This window comes from Eumetopias jubatus, unplaced genomic scaffold (assembly GCF_037043125.1).
Source record: "Eumetopias jubatus isolate StellerSeaLion01/CBP00866 unplaced genomic scaffold, mEumJub1_p1.0 scaffold_3, whole genome shotgun sequence".
Classification (NCBI taxonomy): Eukaryota; Metazoa; Chordata; class Mammalia; order Carnivora; family Otariidae; genus Eumetopias; species Eumetopias jubatus.
Window position 1 is genome coordinate 16,215,954 of NW_028274809.1, and position 16,155 is coordinate 16,232,108.

The 16,155-nt window shown below is 42.7% G+C and overlaps 1 protein-coding gene across 2 annotated transcripts in view; it reads right to left on the reverse strand.

The window, feature by feature from the left end:
• The window catches only part of SGPP2 (sphingosine-1-phosphate phosphatase 2), a 105,477-nt gene that overhangs the window by 1,895 nt on the left and 87,427 nt on the right, over positions 1-16,155 (reverse strand). Inside the window, exons 5-6 of one of the 2 annotated variants that reach the window (XM_088021541.1) lie at positions 13,230-13,240; positions 5,850-5,950 (exon numbers count right to left, since the gene is read on the reverse strand). The exons of the other annotated variant lie outside the window; for it this stretch is intronic. Of the exons in view, the coding sequence (XP_087877667.1) occupies positions 5,850-5,950; positions 13,230-13,240 (112 nt within the window). The remainder of the gene's footprint in view (positions 1-5,849; positions 5,951-13,229; positions 13,241-16,155) is intronic. 2 annotated transcript variants of the gene reach the window in all.

Sequence of the window (16,155 nt, forward strand, 5' to 3'; positions counted from 1 at the left end):
CACCCTGCACTGTCCTGACTCTTCTCTAAGAAGTCTCTTTCTTGGTTTCCTCCTTTCGGGCTTCCTCCTCTTTCCTAAACACAGGCATTTCCACAGACCCTGTCTTCCGGCCGTGTGCATTTTCTCCCTCGGAGGGTTTGTGCGGCGCCATGGCTTCCTGTCTGTCCTCTCAGTGGGGCTCTCAAGTTTGGGTCTTCCTGTGTCTCTCTCACGTTAGCCCCACATTTAACTCGACACTGGACACTGTCACCCAGACATACGGACGGCCCCCCAAACCAACTTGTCTAAGAGAATAATGACCAACAACCAAAAAGAGACGTGAGTAAAGGAGAATGAGAAGTTTATAGACAAGGAAATAGGAATGCCTCTTAGACATACACAAACATATGGAAACTTACTCATAAGTGGAAATTAAACTAGGCTGAGGAGAAATGAGAAGTTACGTTCACCTAAAAGTCCGTACATGAATGTGGACAGCAGTTCTACTTATAATCCCCCCCAAACTGGAAACAACCCCAAAGTCATTCAGTGGGTGAAGGGGTAAACAAGGTGTGCTGCATTCATAGGAAGGAATATTTCCCAGCTGTAAAAAAAGCAACAAACTACTGAAGCATAGAGGAGCGTGGAGGAAATCTCCAGGAAATCATGCTGAACAGGAACAGCCGCTCTCCGAGGGTTACACACTGTCTGGCTCTATTTATATGACATTCTCTAAAAGATGGAACTGTAGTGACAGAGAACAGGTCAGTGATTGCCAGGGTCGAGGGGTGGGGGAGGGTACTTTGGGGGGTGAATTTGTTCCATGTTATGTGCATGCTTACTCCAGTCTATACAGGTGTTAAAATCTGTAGAACCATACACCCCAAACGAAGTCAATTTTACTGTTTGCTATTAAAAATTACATTCCAAGCAAAAAAATTAAAAGCCGGGCACCTGGGTGGCTCAGCCGGTTGGGCGTCTGCCTTCGGCTCAGGTCATGATCCCAGGGTCCTGGGATCGAGCCCCACGTCGGGCTCCCAGCTGAGTGGGAAGCCTGCTTCTCCCAATGCTCAGGCTCTCTCTCTCTTTGTATCTTTCTCTGACAAACAAATAAATAAAATCTTAAAAAAATTTTAAGTGAAATAATTCAGTCTCTCCTCTTCCCAACAGGATCTGCCTTCAATTTCCATATGAAGTGGGGATCCCAGGTGAGTCCAGCTGTGTTCTCCATGGGGTACTGGGCATATCTGGTGAACGCTGGGGGGGGGGAATGGCCCGCCAAAGTGTCACCTGCTGAGGACCAAGAGTACTTTGCGTGTTTTAAAGGAACACATGTTTTGAGGGAAGGAGGAGACCCAGGTACATGAACTCATTGAACTCAACACCCCAAACAAGCCTTTACTCTCAGTGGGGAGAGAAGATTCTACCACTCAGATGGTCTCCTGGCAGCCCCACATCCTATCTGAGTTCTGAAGAAGTCAGAGAGGACCAAAGAGTCATTTGCCTCAATTTATAAGACTCAGAGCTGAAGAAGGCTGTTTTGGGATCCCTCTGGCAGAGGGCTCTCCAAAGGGCAGATCCATCCGTCCTTGTACCTCCAGTCCCCAGTGCCCCAGGTGGGCACTGGATGATACCACCTGGCAGGAAGGACATGGTTCACGATGTCCCTTGAATCTGTCTCAGGCACGGACCTGCTGGGCGTGGGGGAGCCGCAGAGAAGATGCCGGTGACCGGCAGACAGCAGGGAAGGGGGCTGACGGGGTGGGGCCACGGTACTCTGAGCAACGCCCGCCTCTCCTAGACCCACCATGGGGCACTTACTGCCAGGATCAGGGAGCTGCTGAGCCCCGAAGCAGTGGGCAAGACCAAGGCGCCCAGGCTCACGGCCTGGCCAGAGAGCAAGGAATGTAGCCAAGCCATCCTGACACCCCCCCGACAGCAAGGAGGCGCTAGGGCGCTCAGACCTGTTGATGAGCACCTGCCAGGCTCTTTGAAACTCCAGAAATACTTGGTGGGGGGCATTTCGGTTAGGGGTGGGGACAAAATGCAGTTTTGAGGGGGCGCGGGGTGAAGGTTTGGAGTGATCATGCAGGTGTCAGGGAAATTCACGTGTGATCCATATCGCTGCTGGGGGCACCCCTGTCTCCTTGGCGGCGGAAGCTCAGAGTCCTGCTGGCCGTACCTGACGGCTCCCTCCGCTCGCCGCCCATAACCCCCGTCACTATATTCCAGAGACTCCTGCTTGGCACAAAGCCCTGCTCCTGCTGTCACCACCCAGAGTTTGAACCTTCATTTCGCCTCTTGCCGGCCACTCTCCTGCCCCCAAACCTTCACTGACCAGTGTCCCGATGGCTGTTTCAATAGCAAATGTTTTCCGATTTTCCCGTGCGTTGCAGATTTCAGGGGACTGGAAGTGGGCCCAGGAGTCTGCATTTAACACCCGACCAAACCTGAGGTAGCAAGGCCCGGATAAAAACCCTGAGAAATACTAGCCTACAGACTGAGAGAGTCCAGCGTGATATGGGTTTGATTAGTCCATCATTCTAGGGTTTTCGCTCACTGCTTTCCCATTTGAACTTTTCCACTGCAGTCCGACAGGGCTGCTTGCTTTCCCCAAACATGCCCGGTACAATTCAATCCCCTAGGTTTGCATTCCTTTTATGTACCGTACACTTTAACCATCTCTATCAAGATCATATCGGTGCATCGAAGGCTTGGCTCAAAAGCTGTTTCCTTTCCCAAATACCTCGTGTATCACCGCAGTTGGAAATAACCTCTCCCTGAACTGAATGTGAAAGCCCTTGCTTAATATCCCTCGGAAAGCCCTTCCCTTCTCTGGCTTTTGCTGTGGTCATGTATCCGCATGCTTTTCCCCTGAGTTGATTACAAGACTCTGATCAGCAAGGGCACATTCTCTTGCATCTTGGCATTATCCTCAAGGCTTCTACAATAGAGATTCTCAGCAGATACTCAGTTCATAGCGATTAGGAGAATTCAATGCCTTTCTCTTAACCTGAATATCCATAATAGTTAATACCCATTGTTTCAATACATGAAAGAAACTTTGCTTGCCTTCCTTCCTTCCGTCTTTTTTGTAACTGCAGTTAGCAATTCCCAGACATCTGGTTGGAATGTTCTTCATAAGCTAATTCTGTTCCTCTCCAATGCATCAGGAGACTACACTTAGTCCACAGCCCTAGCATTTGAGGCAAAAATAATCTTAGCCAAACATGGCTGCTGGCATAGAGTTTGTTCCTTCTAGCCACATGGTTCGATTTTCTGCCACAAAAGGTGATATTGTAATAAAGACATTTAGGTTTTTTTTTTAAGGAAAATACTTGAACCACCTCAAATGAGCGTTCTAAATTTCTAGTAATAAAATGATCCTAAGCAGCTTCTAAAAATAAGGTCTCTAATGCTTGAAAATTCAAGAACAACTTTTTATATTACTTTTCTCAAGCTACTGAAACTACAGGAACTGACAAAAATCTCCATCTCAAAATTGCATCTGCTGTTTTGATTTGGGCGCATTCTAAATGAGGGGGTGATTTCTTTGGAACCTCTACCATTCGGCACAGGACACGGGGCCAGAGAGAAAACAGTTCCCAGGTCTCTGGCGAGGCAAAGATGGGCCGTGGGCAGAGGTCAGGGCAGGGGGCACAGGGCAGAGGTGGGGAGCCAACAGCCAGCCCCGGGACAATGCTGTCCTGAGCAGGTAGATGTGACAGGCGGGGCAGAGAGGAGAGAGGGAAGGGCATGTGTGGTTTACAGGGAGATGTAAACGGCACAGGAGATCAGGAAAAGGGAATGGTGCCAAAAGCATGGTAAGGAAAGACCTGAGGACAAAAATGGCAGAAGAGATATTCCTTACTGCGGGGGGGAAAAAAAAGGCTTAAAACTCCTTTCCATGGTACATAATTAGACTGTGAAGTGTACAAAATATTCACCACCTTGACCCAATTATTCCACTCCTGAGAGCTTATTCTAATAAATAAATAAATAAGCTGTTCACAAAGACTTGTGTAGAGGGATGACTCTCGTTGGGTTAGTTCAATTCATACCAATTAAGTTCAAAAAGAAACAGGTGCTCCACAACAACAATCCAGAAACACAAACAAGCAAAAATAGCACAAGGAATGGGGCAGGCATCATAATAAGAAAGAATCTGGAAAGATATAAATTAGGCATACTATAATAAGATAAAAATATGTACTAATATAGCATGAACATTTTACATTTGAGAAGATACTTTTCTGGAGCCTCATTTTTTATGGTTTCAAAGTAACCAAAAGTGAGATAATATCAGGCAGAATACAAACTTTGCATAAAGGATGCTCCTAGTTTTATAGAAACACATACTTGCATGCATGGGTAAAATATCGCAAAGAAATCAACTAAAATGTTAAAAAGCAGTTTTTTTCTGTTTGCATATTACAGATGATGATTATCTTCTCCATGCTTTGCAGCAGTTTGTAAATTTTCTAGTCAACACCTGTTATTTTATTATAATAAAAATGTAATCCAGGTGAAGAAATCAGGATGTTAAAATCAGAATGTTTCAAAGTAGATGAAAACAGAAATAATTAACTGATGCTTATAAAAATGCCAAAAAGGGAAACACCCCCAAGCATCTATATGATAGTCAACATACCATTCCTCCAGGATGTAACTACCATTTAAAAGAAAGGCACATAAGATCCATAGTCAGGGCTACCTGACCGAGCACATTGTTCAAAATATAATGAACCTCTAATTCCATTTACCATCCCGGGTTTAAACAAAACTTTTGAAATTATTTGGAAAAAAATCATTGCACGAGACTTAACATTTTCCAAAGTTAAAATGCAGAACGATGATTTTTGAACCTATTCCCATTTTCGGTTATAACACTTAGTACTTAGATAAAAGCTTGAGCTTTATTATGTCTCATTACAGAAAACAAAAATAAAGACAGGCAATCTGGAGCGTTCGGGAAAGAATGCTAACCAAGCTAGCCCAAGCATCAGGACAAACTTCAGCGAGTGCTTGTAGAAACACATAAAATAGTGTTTTTATTCTTAGCCAAACAGAAACACTCCTCCTGGTCAATATGTCAGCCACAGGCCCCCACCCTGAGAAGGGCCAGTGTTTGTGAATTCTGACCCTACATCCCGATCCCATGCGCAGCTTACTGCCACAAATTCACATTCCCTTTCCAAACATCTTCACTGAAGAATGCTATTGAGCAGACCAACACAACACAAGGTTAGCTAACTAGAAAGAAGGGGGGAGAAGAAACCCATTCATTCAATTGTTAGGAAAGAATGCATTCAGATCTTGGAACTATTTATGCCGAGAACTCTATGATTCTGGCATCTTCCCCTCAGCCAGGTCTCCCGCTGAGAATGTGAAGGGCCCTCTCTGCCCTTGGCTGCCTTCACAGAGCAGGCTGCAGCCAGGAGCAGAGGAAAAGCCAAGACCCACTTCTTTGTACGCACCCTGAATGCTCTCAATGCGAGCAGACCCTGACATTAAAACAAACTGGAAAAAAAAAATCTAAACTCCTACAATTATTCTAGAAAATAACTTATAGTTATCGATCAATGTTTCCTAGTTAACACACTCTGAATACTTACTCACTTCCATGCTGGCTCACAATTAGTTCAATTTCTGAGAATAATGCAGATGAGATTCAGTAGAAGCCAAATGGCAAGAGGGAGGCAATGCTGTTCATGAATATGAATATGAATGATTATGGAGAGAAACCTACATGTTATTTGATTAGCATATGTATAGAGGAGAAAGAGCGACTGCATAAATTCAAAAAATATTAATTTCCTATTGAAACACACCAACGCTCACAGGAATCAAGCAAAAGCAGGAAGATTTACCTTGCCACATGGTGTGAACGTAAGCGGTCGAACCTCCTGATATTTGTGGCTCTCTGAGTGGGCACTCTGTCGCTGATGCCCCTCCTTGCCACGACTGTCATCTAAAGCCACCTGATTTCCAAGCACAAATCTAGGACTAGGGATCACTAGGCATGGAAATTTATGGCCATAAAGAGAAAGCTTTGAAAAGGACTTTTTGAAAACTCATCAAGCTCAGGAGTAACTACATGAGGTAGAAGAAAGTATGCCACCTTTCACCTTCTGCAATTTTAAAATAAATGCTCACTTTCTAAGTGAGCACATTTAAACCTTCATTAGAATTACATTGAGGGTGCCTGGGTGGCTCAGTCGTTAAGCGTCTGCCTTCGGCTCGGGTCATGATCCCAGGGTCCTGGGATCGAGTCCCACACCGGGCTCCCTGCTCAGCAGGAAGCCTGCTTCTCCCTCTCCCAGTCCCCCTGCTTGTGTTCCTGCTCTCGCTGTCTCTCTCTGTCAAATAAATAAAATAAAATCTTTAAAAAAAAAAAAAGAATTACATTGAACTTTTGTAACAGAAAATGGTTTTCTGTAAGTGTGTTAAGAAATATGACATAAAACTTGGACATGAGGCAAAAAATACCTCATTTCAATGTCATATGGGGGAAAAGGCCACCCAAGCATGATAGAAGGGATAGTACTCTCTTCACTGTTTACTACTGATTAGACAGAGGTCTCAGACTTCATAACGTGACAGGCGAGTTGATGGATTTTTCTTTGGTAGAGATGCAAACAATTTCTGTCCAGTGGAAATGATAACCCCAAACTGATTACAGTTTGTTGCCCTATAGGACAGTAACCAATTTTGTATAACCCCGCAGTCTCAAAGTAAGATTTCTTTATTAAATTATCTATAAATATTTAGTTCTATTAACTAGGCTATTCTATTAATGAAGGCTATTTCCTTCATTAATTAATCGGTTGAATAAAATCTCTGACACATTTTTTGTTTGGCCAAGAGTTAGGATTTTACCATTTAAAATGATACCCTAGCAAGTAAATAATTATTTCAAGGTTTGTTCATTTGACTAATTATCTTGGATGATTGAATATGTATATTCCATATAACGACCACCACTGTTACCTTGTTTTACTGTGTATATCTCTTTAAATGGCACTGCTTTGCTAAACAAGTAAAAAAGGCAGGTGTTATGTTTCTTACTGTGATGGTATAAGATACTACTGCATGCTTTTTACAATATCAGTATTAGCTAAATAGATACTTAGGTATATATTTCTAAACTTTAGTCCATATGCGGCATGATTTAGGAAACAATCACTTGCTTGTCTTGGCTTCACAGAATCTAACAAGTCCAAACAGTAGATCTTCACAAAGCAGACAAAATTCCCCCACCCATAATTCGCATTAATATGCACAGCTCTAACCATAATGAATCACAAGGCTTGGCAGGTCAACGGGATTATGATAGGAGATCAAACAAGCTTTGAGACAGGTTAGAACATCATTTTTGACAACTGCTAAGCAGCCTGTTAGAATGACAAGTATAGGGGAGGGCAATCTGCTAGAAAACACAAAAGACACTGTCAAACATTTAAGGGATGTTTCTCCAATCTGGGTGGGCAGAGGGGCCTCTGAGCAACAAGAGAACAGAAGAAAGTCATGTTCAATGTAATGTAATTGAACAGGTCCGTGCAGGTTGAAATTTAATTGGCACTGTCCCCATATTTGCTGGGATATTGTAGGTAGGCCGTTTCGGTGCCTTTTCAAATTGTATCTTGCTTCGAATCTGCTGGGAGGCTTCTTAAAAGGCACGTTCTGATTCAGTGGGTCTGGGTGGGGCCCGAGAGTCTGCATTTCTAACCAGCTCCCAGGGGATGCTGAGGCTGCTGGTCAGGGGACAATCTCACCTTGCTAAACCCCTGAGGCCGACGCGGGCTTTTCATAGTGAATATGGCAGGTCATGGCTGCTGGAGGGCTTCTTTGAAACATACACAAAAGACTAAAACTTCTGGATTATAGGAGTACCATACTTGAAAGTGGTAGTACAGCTTTTGAAAGTCCAAGGTCATACTCTGATGTAGAAACTCTTGTGTACAAAGAGGTACAAGAGAAAGATCTGAGAATTCTTTGTTGGCCTAGTAACAGGGGTGCTCCCATTTAGAGGAAAAGAAAATCTGTCCCAGCCCTTCGTCACTGACCTTAGGAAATGTTAGCTTGAACCCTCGAGTCCTGGCTCCCTGTGCAAACACAGAACTTCTGGAGGGCATAGTGGGCAGCCCTTGCATCACAGTAGGAACTAGAGATTAGGAGACGGGGAAAATACCCGTCCTGCTTTGCGGACTGTCCTAGTGATGTCGGATATGGCTCTGCGGTGTCCATGATGAGGCTGGACGATCCCAACTACAGGATTTTCACTTCCTTGTCACTAAGTGTGTGCCAAGTGAGAAGGCGGCAAAGCCATGCAATTTTATTATAAGCGAGAGCCAGGATACAATGAGGCACAAGATTGTGGTACATGGGCGACCCTTTGTTTTCACAAGCGCGGGTAGAGCTTGGGGTATGGTGTGGAAAGCAACCTGTGCCATCAATCTATGCACATGAAATAATTTTATGGAGGTTTCCAGGTTTTTTGTTTGTTTGTTTTTTTAAGAATCAAGTCAATTGCCGCACTTACAGGAAGACTTGTGTGCATTAAAAATATGATACATGAAGTACTTACTTCCTCTCCCAAGTGAGCATGTTTTAAGAAACATTCCCACAGACATATATAAACACAGACCTCAGTGGTGTTTCGAGATCAAAATTAAATTCTGGGGCTTATGGTGATTTTCGGAGGACAGGATGCAAGGCAGCTCCTTGACCCCCCTTTATCTGTCCGCTGTGCCCCAGTTGGGTCCGTCAGAACAGCAGCAGGACAGGCTTGGGTAATAAGACCAATTCTCAAGCAGTTTTACGGCTGCAATGGATAAACAGTTCCTTTGCCCTTTGTGGCTGGAGAAACACTGCTGTTGCTTCCTGCAAGCATCATGCTCCAGCCCAACTCAACTCTTCGAGGTGGACTTCTCATTTTGAAACAGCACCACAGAGAAAGGATGGATGGATAGTAATTCTGTTGAGAACTTGCTTCCCTTTTTCAATCAGGTTTGGGAGGTAGGATTACAGCAACTAAGAGGAATTTTGCTAATCAATGGTTTGCCAATTTGATTGATTCTCAAAGCCCTTTGAAACTCATGTATTTGTGTAATTGCCAAAATCCATATTGTGTTGTTTCTAAAAAAAAAAAGGACAGTGCAGGGGAATACTAAGAAATGCAAGTACCCAGTCAAAGAGGAGTTATTGTTCATGACAGTCAAGTCTCAAATCTTCCTTGTAGGAAATCCTCATGTAAATAATAATAGAGCTCAAATATTTATTGATTCATCCATTCAATAGCCATCATGTTCATTTATTTTCAACTGGCTATTACATAACAAGAAATATAGGAGGATAGAGGAGGAGGAAGATGCAGTCTTTGTCCACTAAACAAAAATAGTTTTATAGTTTTTTGTCAAAAACAAGTCAGGCTCACTATTACAAGTGCATTGCCGAGGCCTCTGTCCGTAACCACCCCGACACACACAATTTCACAACTAATGGCACCATACTCTATAAGCTGTTCCATAGAGTTCCAAAGCCTTTTTTCATTGACAATATGTCATCCATATCTTTTCATGATTACAGAACTGTATTACTTTAATGGCTATAGAACATTCCACTCTATGGAAATACTACACTTTACTTAACTAGATCTGATTGATGGACATTTAGTATATTCACATTGTTTGCTCTTAAATGCATTAATAACATCCTGGAGGGGTAGTACAGAATGGTAATTAAAAGCATGAATTCTGACGTCAGACTGCTTGATTTTCAATCTCAGTCCAATCTCTTACCAGCTATAGAACCCTGGTCAGGTTACTTGACCTCTCTATGCTTCCTCTGTAAGCCTGGGATAACAATAGCACCTCTCTTGTAGAGTTGCTATGAGGTAGTCAACTGCCCTATGCGGTAGTTAATGCATGCAAAGCACTTAGAATGGTGCCCAGCAGATCACAAGTACTTTATAAATGTTTGCTGGGGCACCTAGGTGGATCAGTTGTTAAGCGTCTGCCTTCGGCTCAGGTCATGATCCCAGGGTCCTGGGACTGAGCCCCGCATCAGGCTCCCTGCTCTGCGGGGAGCCTGCTTCTCCCTCTCCCACTGCCCCTGCTTGTGTTCCCTCTCTCGCTGTGTCTCTCTGTGTCAAATAAATAAATAAAATCTTTTAAAAAAATAAAAAAAAACGTTTGCTGTTATTTTCACTTTTACACTTGTGAAATTATATGCTTTAGAGCAAACTCCTAGAATTGGGCTAGAAGCCCAGAAGACTAAGAATGTACACTTCAGACATCCATATATTCTGCAAAATGTCCTCCAAAAAGCCTAATCTGATGGATTATCCATATCTCTAAAAATAGTCATCCTTGCTTGGTAGATATGAGATCTGGAGTTATCTGACCAAGCTGGTTACACTGACTTAGTGCACACTGTGGGCAAGTGGAAATGGCAAGAGTCCAGTTCAGGGACACTGAAGGAAAGGACACAAAGAATTCTATACCTAGCAAAAGTATCCTGCAAAAAACAAAGTGAAACGAAGCCATTTCCAAAAGAAACAAAACCTGAGAGAATTCATCACCCGCATAAACATGCTAAAAGAAACACTAAATAGACAATTTAAGCAGAAAGAATGAGATGCCACATGGACGAACAGAACTGCAGGAAGGAATGAAGAACAAAAGAAAGAATAAATACATGGACGAACCTAAATATACGTTCACTATAAAACCATAAAAATAAGTTCTTGTGGGCTTTAAATATATGTAGAATTGAATTTCATTTAATGACTCACTCCTCCCAGGGAGTGGTAAAGGTGCTAGTTTGCATTTGACTCTCATAAATCAAGGATGCATGTTGTAATCTCTTGGGTAACCACTAAAAGAACTGTAAAGATTTTCTAACAAGCCCACAGAGGATCAAAACCAGGAGAGTTACAATACTTGACCAAAGTTGGAGGACTTTTACCACCTGACATCAAGACTTATTACAAAGCCACAGTAAAGAAGGAGGTGGTATTGGCATGAAGACAAACTGACACAAGAGAGTAGGGTGTATATATATATGGGGAGTGTCAACAGTCATTTGATTTATGACAAAACTGATGCTTTAGTAAATGGAGAAAGGACAATCCTTACAAATAGCGCTGAGCATATTGGGTATTCCTACAGAACACAGATGGATCAAAAATCAATTCCAAGTAGACTGGATCTAAATAAGAAAAGCAAAATAAAAATCTTCTCAAGAGAATATCTTTAAGACCGTGTGATGGGCAAAAGTATCTTAAACAGGACACAAAAAGTTGTAAACATAGTTTGATCATTGGGCTATGTTAAAATTAAGAACTTCTCTTTACCTAAAATTACCACTAATAGAGCAAAAAGGCAAGCCACAGGATGGGAAAAGAAATTTGCAATACTGTACATATATCCAACTAGTGACTCACCAATAGAGACAAGCAACACAGCAAAAAAAAAAAAAAAAAAGTCAAAAGACAAATAGGCACCCCACAAAGGAGGATATGTAAATGGCCAATAAACATATGAAAAGGGGCTGTCATTATTCATCAGAGAAATCAAAATAAAGGCACAATGAACTACTATTACACACCCCCTCACACTACTACAATGAAAATGGCTGACGTTAGGACGGTGGGCAGAGATGCAGGGAACTGGAAATCTCATATACCACCGATAGGAGTGGAAATTGGCATAATTCTTCAGAAGACACAACAGTGTATCCTAAAGCTGAGTCTACCTTATGACCTAGCAATTTTACTTCTACATTTATACTCAATAGCTAAACGTACGTACTCGCTCTAAAAGCCATGTCAAAGGAAGTTCAGAATAGCATCATTTACAATAGCCTCAAGCTGGAAACAATCCAAAATATCCATCGGTAACAGAAGGGATAAAGTGTGATATGGTCGTACATTCTAATACTATCCAGCAATGAACATTAATGAACTAAAGCTACATACAACAACATGGGTAAATATCACAAAGAAAATAGTAAGTGAAAGGAGCCCAAGACAGAAGAATGCCTAGTGTATAATTCCATCCTTAGTTCCACTAAGGGATGGGGTCAGAGATCTGCGGAGGGGGTACTTGGAAGGGGTGTGGTGTAGAGGACATGGGGGGCACTTCTGAGGTACCGGTAATGCTCTATGTACCGTGACCTGGATGGTGGTTACCTGGGGGGTGCTTACTTATCTCTCCCTCTCTTCTAGGTACCACGTACACACCTATATCCAGGCACCAGGTTCTCCATGAAATTCTCAAGTCTGTTAGGAACTACAGAACCTTCTTCCTCATCCCTGGCTGCATCATTATCCTATTTATTAAAAGAAACGTGTGAGGTACTGAGTGGCCTGTCTTTGGACACCCTTCCTTCTCTCCTAAGAACTGGGCCCTCAGGGAGCCTCAGCTTCATGCTGTTGATGCCCGCTCCCACAGCAAGACAACTGCCACATTCGACTCTGGGAGTTCGAGAAGCTCGAAACAGAGTAGCCAAACTCACACGGTATTTACTGTGGCAGTGACACTTCTAGTCCATTGTTCACGAGTTTATTCTTTCAGGCAGAAGAAAATAATGTTGAGCACAGATCAGATGATGTGAGTTAGCCTCCTCCTATGGTGAATGCAGTATTCAGACTAACAGATGAATCTTGTCAAATCCAACTCGATAAAGTACAAAGAAATAAAAGAGAAAACGCTGATTTGTGAACAGATTACAGATGATTATGCATTCCACTCACTATCGTGAGTGCACTTACTATCAGGCACTCTGGTGGGAATTTCGGGGCATATGAAGGTGAGGCAAGTCAGATTCTTAGCCTCAAGAGCCTAACAGTCAAAAGGATGACTACAACCCACCACATGCCTGTACCATAGCTTGCTCTTACTGCTAATTAAGTGATCTTTACACATCCAAATGCACCGTGACCTAAGAGACTTTGAATGAAAATCTCTCAAGGGTCCTTACCTCTACTGAAATAGAAATATTTGTCGGTGAGTTAAAGGAAAGGTCAGGAAATTCACACTCTTGCCTTCTCTGTTGGCAAAACATAGGTTTCCCTAGGACACCCACTTCTTGGAAATTACTGCGAGCAGAGTTTTTCAGAGTCTGCTTAGGAGAAACTAGATGACAATGGGAACAAGGATCCTAAAGCCTGATGGAAATGGTCAGCTGGTCCCCTGTGTCCATTCCCACCTCCCGCTGAACTGGGGACATGGAGAAGTTAAAGACGCCGTTCCCGCCGCTCCTCCGGAAGTCAGGTCCCCCCCATCCAGGTGCAGTTGGGGAAGCCACCTTCCTCTCCTTCCTGCATATCCTGGTGAAGTCCCAGTAACGTGAATTGCAGCAGCTTGTCTAAGGATTCTGGTGTCTGTCACCAGCTCCTAGTTTTCTAGAGGCATCTGTGGCCGTGGTTACAGTGGCTGGACTCAGCCCAGCATCCGTTCATGTGGTTGGTGAGTGTGAGGGGTGGGGATCACAAGGGTGGCGGTGGCATCGGCCCTTCAGCTCCTGGGGGCCAGCAGCAGCCACGGGCTCTCTCTGCCTGTCAAGCCCTTCCCACATTCTGTGAGGACTGCATTCCCCGTGTTTCATTTCCCTTTGCTAAAATACCTAGAGTTGATTCTATTTGTTCACTCCAATCTAGAGTCCTAGGTTGTGTTTTTGTTTTTAATAAAATTCTATTGTTTAATTAGCATTTACCAAGAGCCCGTCAATAGATGTCAGGATGGAGGCAGTCCAGAAACATACAAAGCGGCAAAAATAAATCATAAATCAATTTAAGATCAGAAATTTTCTCAGCAGTAATCGAGAGCTGGCCAGAGGTACACCTATAATGCATTTTAGAGTAAGCACTTAGAATTTCCTTCAGTGTAGGGGCGCCTGGGTGGCTCAGCCTATTAGGCGACTGCCTTCGGCTCAGGTCATGATCCTGGGGTCCTGGGATCGAGTCCCACATTGGGCTCGTTGCTCAGCAGGAAACCTGCTTCTCCCTCTCCCTCTGCTTGTGCACACTCTCTCTGGCAAATAAATAAATTAAAAAAAAAAAAAAAGAATTTCCTTCACTGTAAAAAAAGGGGTAGAGCCTTGGGTGGGTGAACCATGTTACACTGGTTTTACTTTAAATGTTTAAGAACCTCGGTAGACTCTTGTGTATTGGGGTCAGGAGGAGCAGAAAGCCTGGCACAAACTGCTTCCAGGAATTTTTTTATTCTTACCAGAGAATCTCATGAGACAACTGTTCCATGGAACTTTGTGCAAAATGCAACAGAGGGGGGTACCCTGCTTTTTTCACCTGATACATTTGAACAGATTTCCGAGTTCTAGAACTTCTTTAAAAAATTGGAGTCTCTTCAGCTTTTATTCCTCTACGAGTTATATTTCTTTCCCTCTCCCCCTGGTCTGCCTTTCTCTCATATTTCGGAGTACAGTTTAATCCTTAAATTTACATCTACTAAAATTCACCTCTTTCAGTTCACAGTTCCGAGTTCTGACACATGCCCAGGTTGAAAGAACCACCACACACATCAGGACACGGAACAATGGCATCGTCCGCCAGACTCCTTCATGCCTCTCCTTTCCAGACAAGCCCTCCCACACCCCCAACTCCTGGCAACCACTGATCTTTTGTCCTTCACTATAGTTATCCCTTTCCAGATGTCATAGAAATTAATCATACAATACATAGCCTTTTGAGTCTGGCTTCTCTCAGTGAGCATAATTCACATGAGAACCAACCGCTAAGAGTTTGCTCCACATTACTGCAGAGTGTAATCCATCCTGTGGAGGTTTGCTTATCCATTCACCGGCTGAAGGGTATCTATCTGGGTTGTTTCCAGAGTTTAGGGATTATGAATAACTGCTTTATCAATAAATACTTAATTACATAATGTTAAATAATTGAATGTTGTTCCAGGTCTTGATGGATACTTTAATTGGGCAATCCCTTATTGTTGCACATTTAAGTTATTGTTCATGCTGCACTATATTTTTATTAAATTTTTTAAAAAGATTTTATTTATTTATTTGAGAGAGATAGCAAGAGAGAGCATGGGTAGGGGCAGGGGAGAGGGAGAAGCAGACTCCCCACTGAGCAGGGAGCCCGATGCGGGGCTCAATCCCTGAGATTGTGACCTGAGCCCTGTGGCAGGTGCTTAACTGACTGAGCCACCCAGGTGCCCAATGCTGCACTATTTTTTTTCTTTAAACTTTTTATTGTTATGTTAATCACCATACATTACATCATTAGTTTGTGATGTAGTGTTCCATGCCAATGCTGCACTATTTTTAAAGAACACTACCACCAATATATTCAATGATTCTTTAGGATAATACCTGGAAAAGGCATGCATCACACATTTTACTGTTTTTGATACATATTACATCCAAAGGTCCCCTTATGAGAATATCCCTTTACTCAACTCCTTATCATCAATGATTGATTGTATTTTTCACCACTCTCACAAGCAAAAATTTTAAAATGGCATCTCACTTTTACCTGTCCTTCATGACTTCTATTACATCCCTGTAAATATAGGTAAGATTGATTCCTTATGCTTACTGGACATTTTTATTTTTTTCTTTTGGGAATTGCCTGTTCTTGTTATTGCCTGCTCTTGATTCCTTATAATAATTGTTTGTCTATCATTTATTACATTTATGTTTTTAACTATGACTTTTTTTTTTTAAGATTTTATTTGTTTATTTGTCAGATAGAGCGCACAAGCAGGGGGAGCGGCAGACAGAGGGAGAAGCAGGCTCCTTAGGATCCCAATGCGGGACTCGATCCTAGGACCCTGGGATCATGGCTTGAGCCCAAGGCGGATGCTTAACTGACTGAGCCACCCAGGCGTCCCTTAACGATGACTTTTGATTTTTTTTATATATAGAAGTGAAAAAAAACGTATGTAGTCAGCTCTTCTAACTTTTCTTTGTGGACTGTTACATTTCACATCATACCTTTTTCTATTTTAAGCCTCCATAAATATTCATTAATATTTTCTTTCTGATTTTTCCAGTTTTTGAGGTAGCGTGACGAGTAGGAGAGGCTTCCTGCCTGAGTCCAAGTCACCTCACCTTGAGCACACTGGATTTGCTTCTGCCTCTGCAGCTCTGACCTACTGATATTAAATGTGTAGGATTCTTCCTTTCTACATCTGT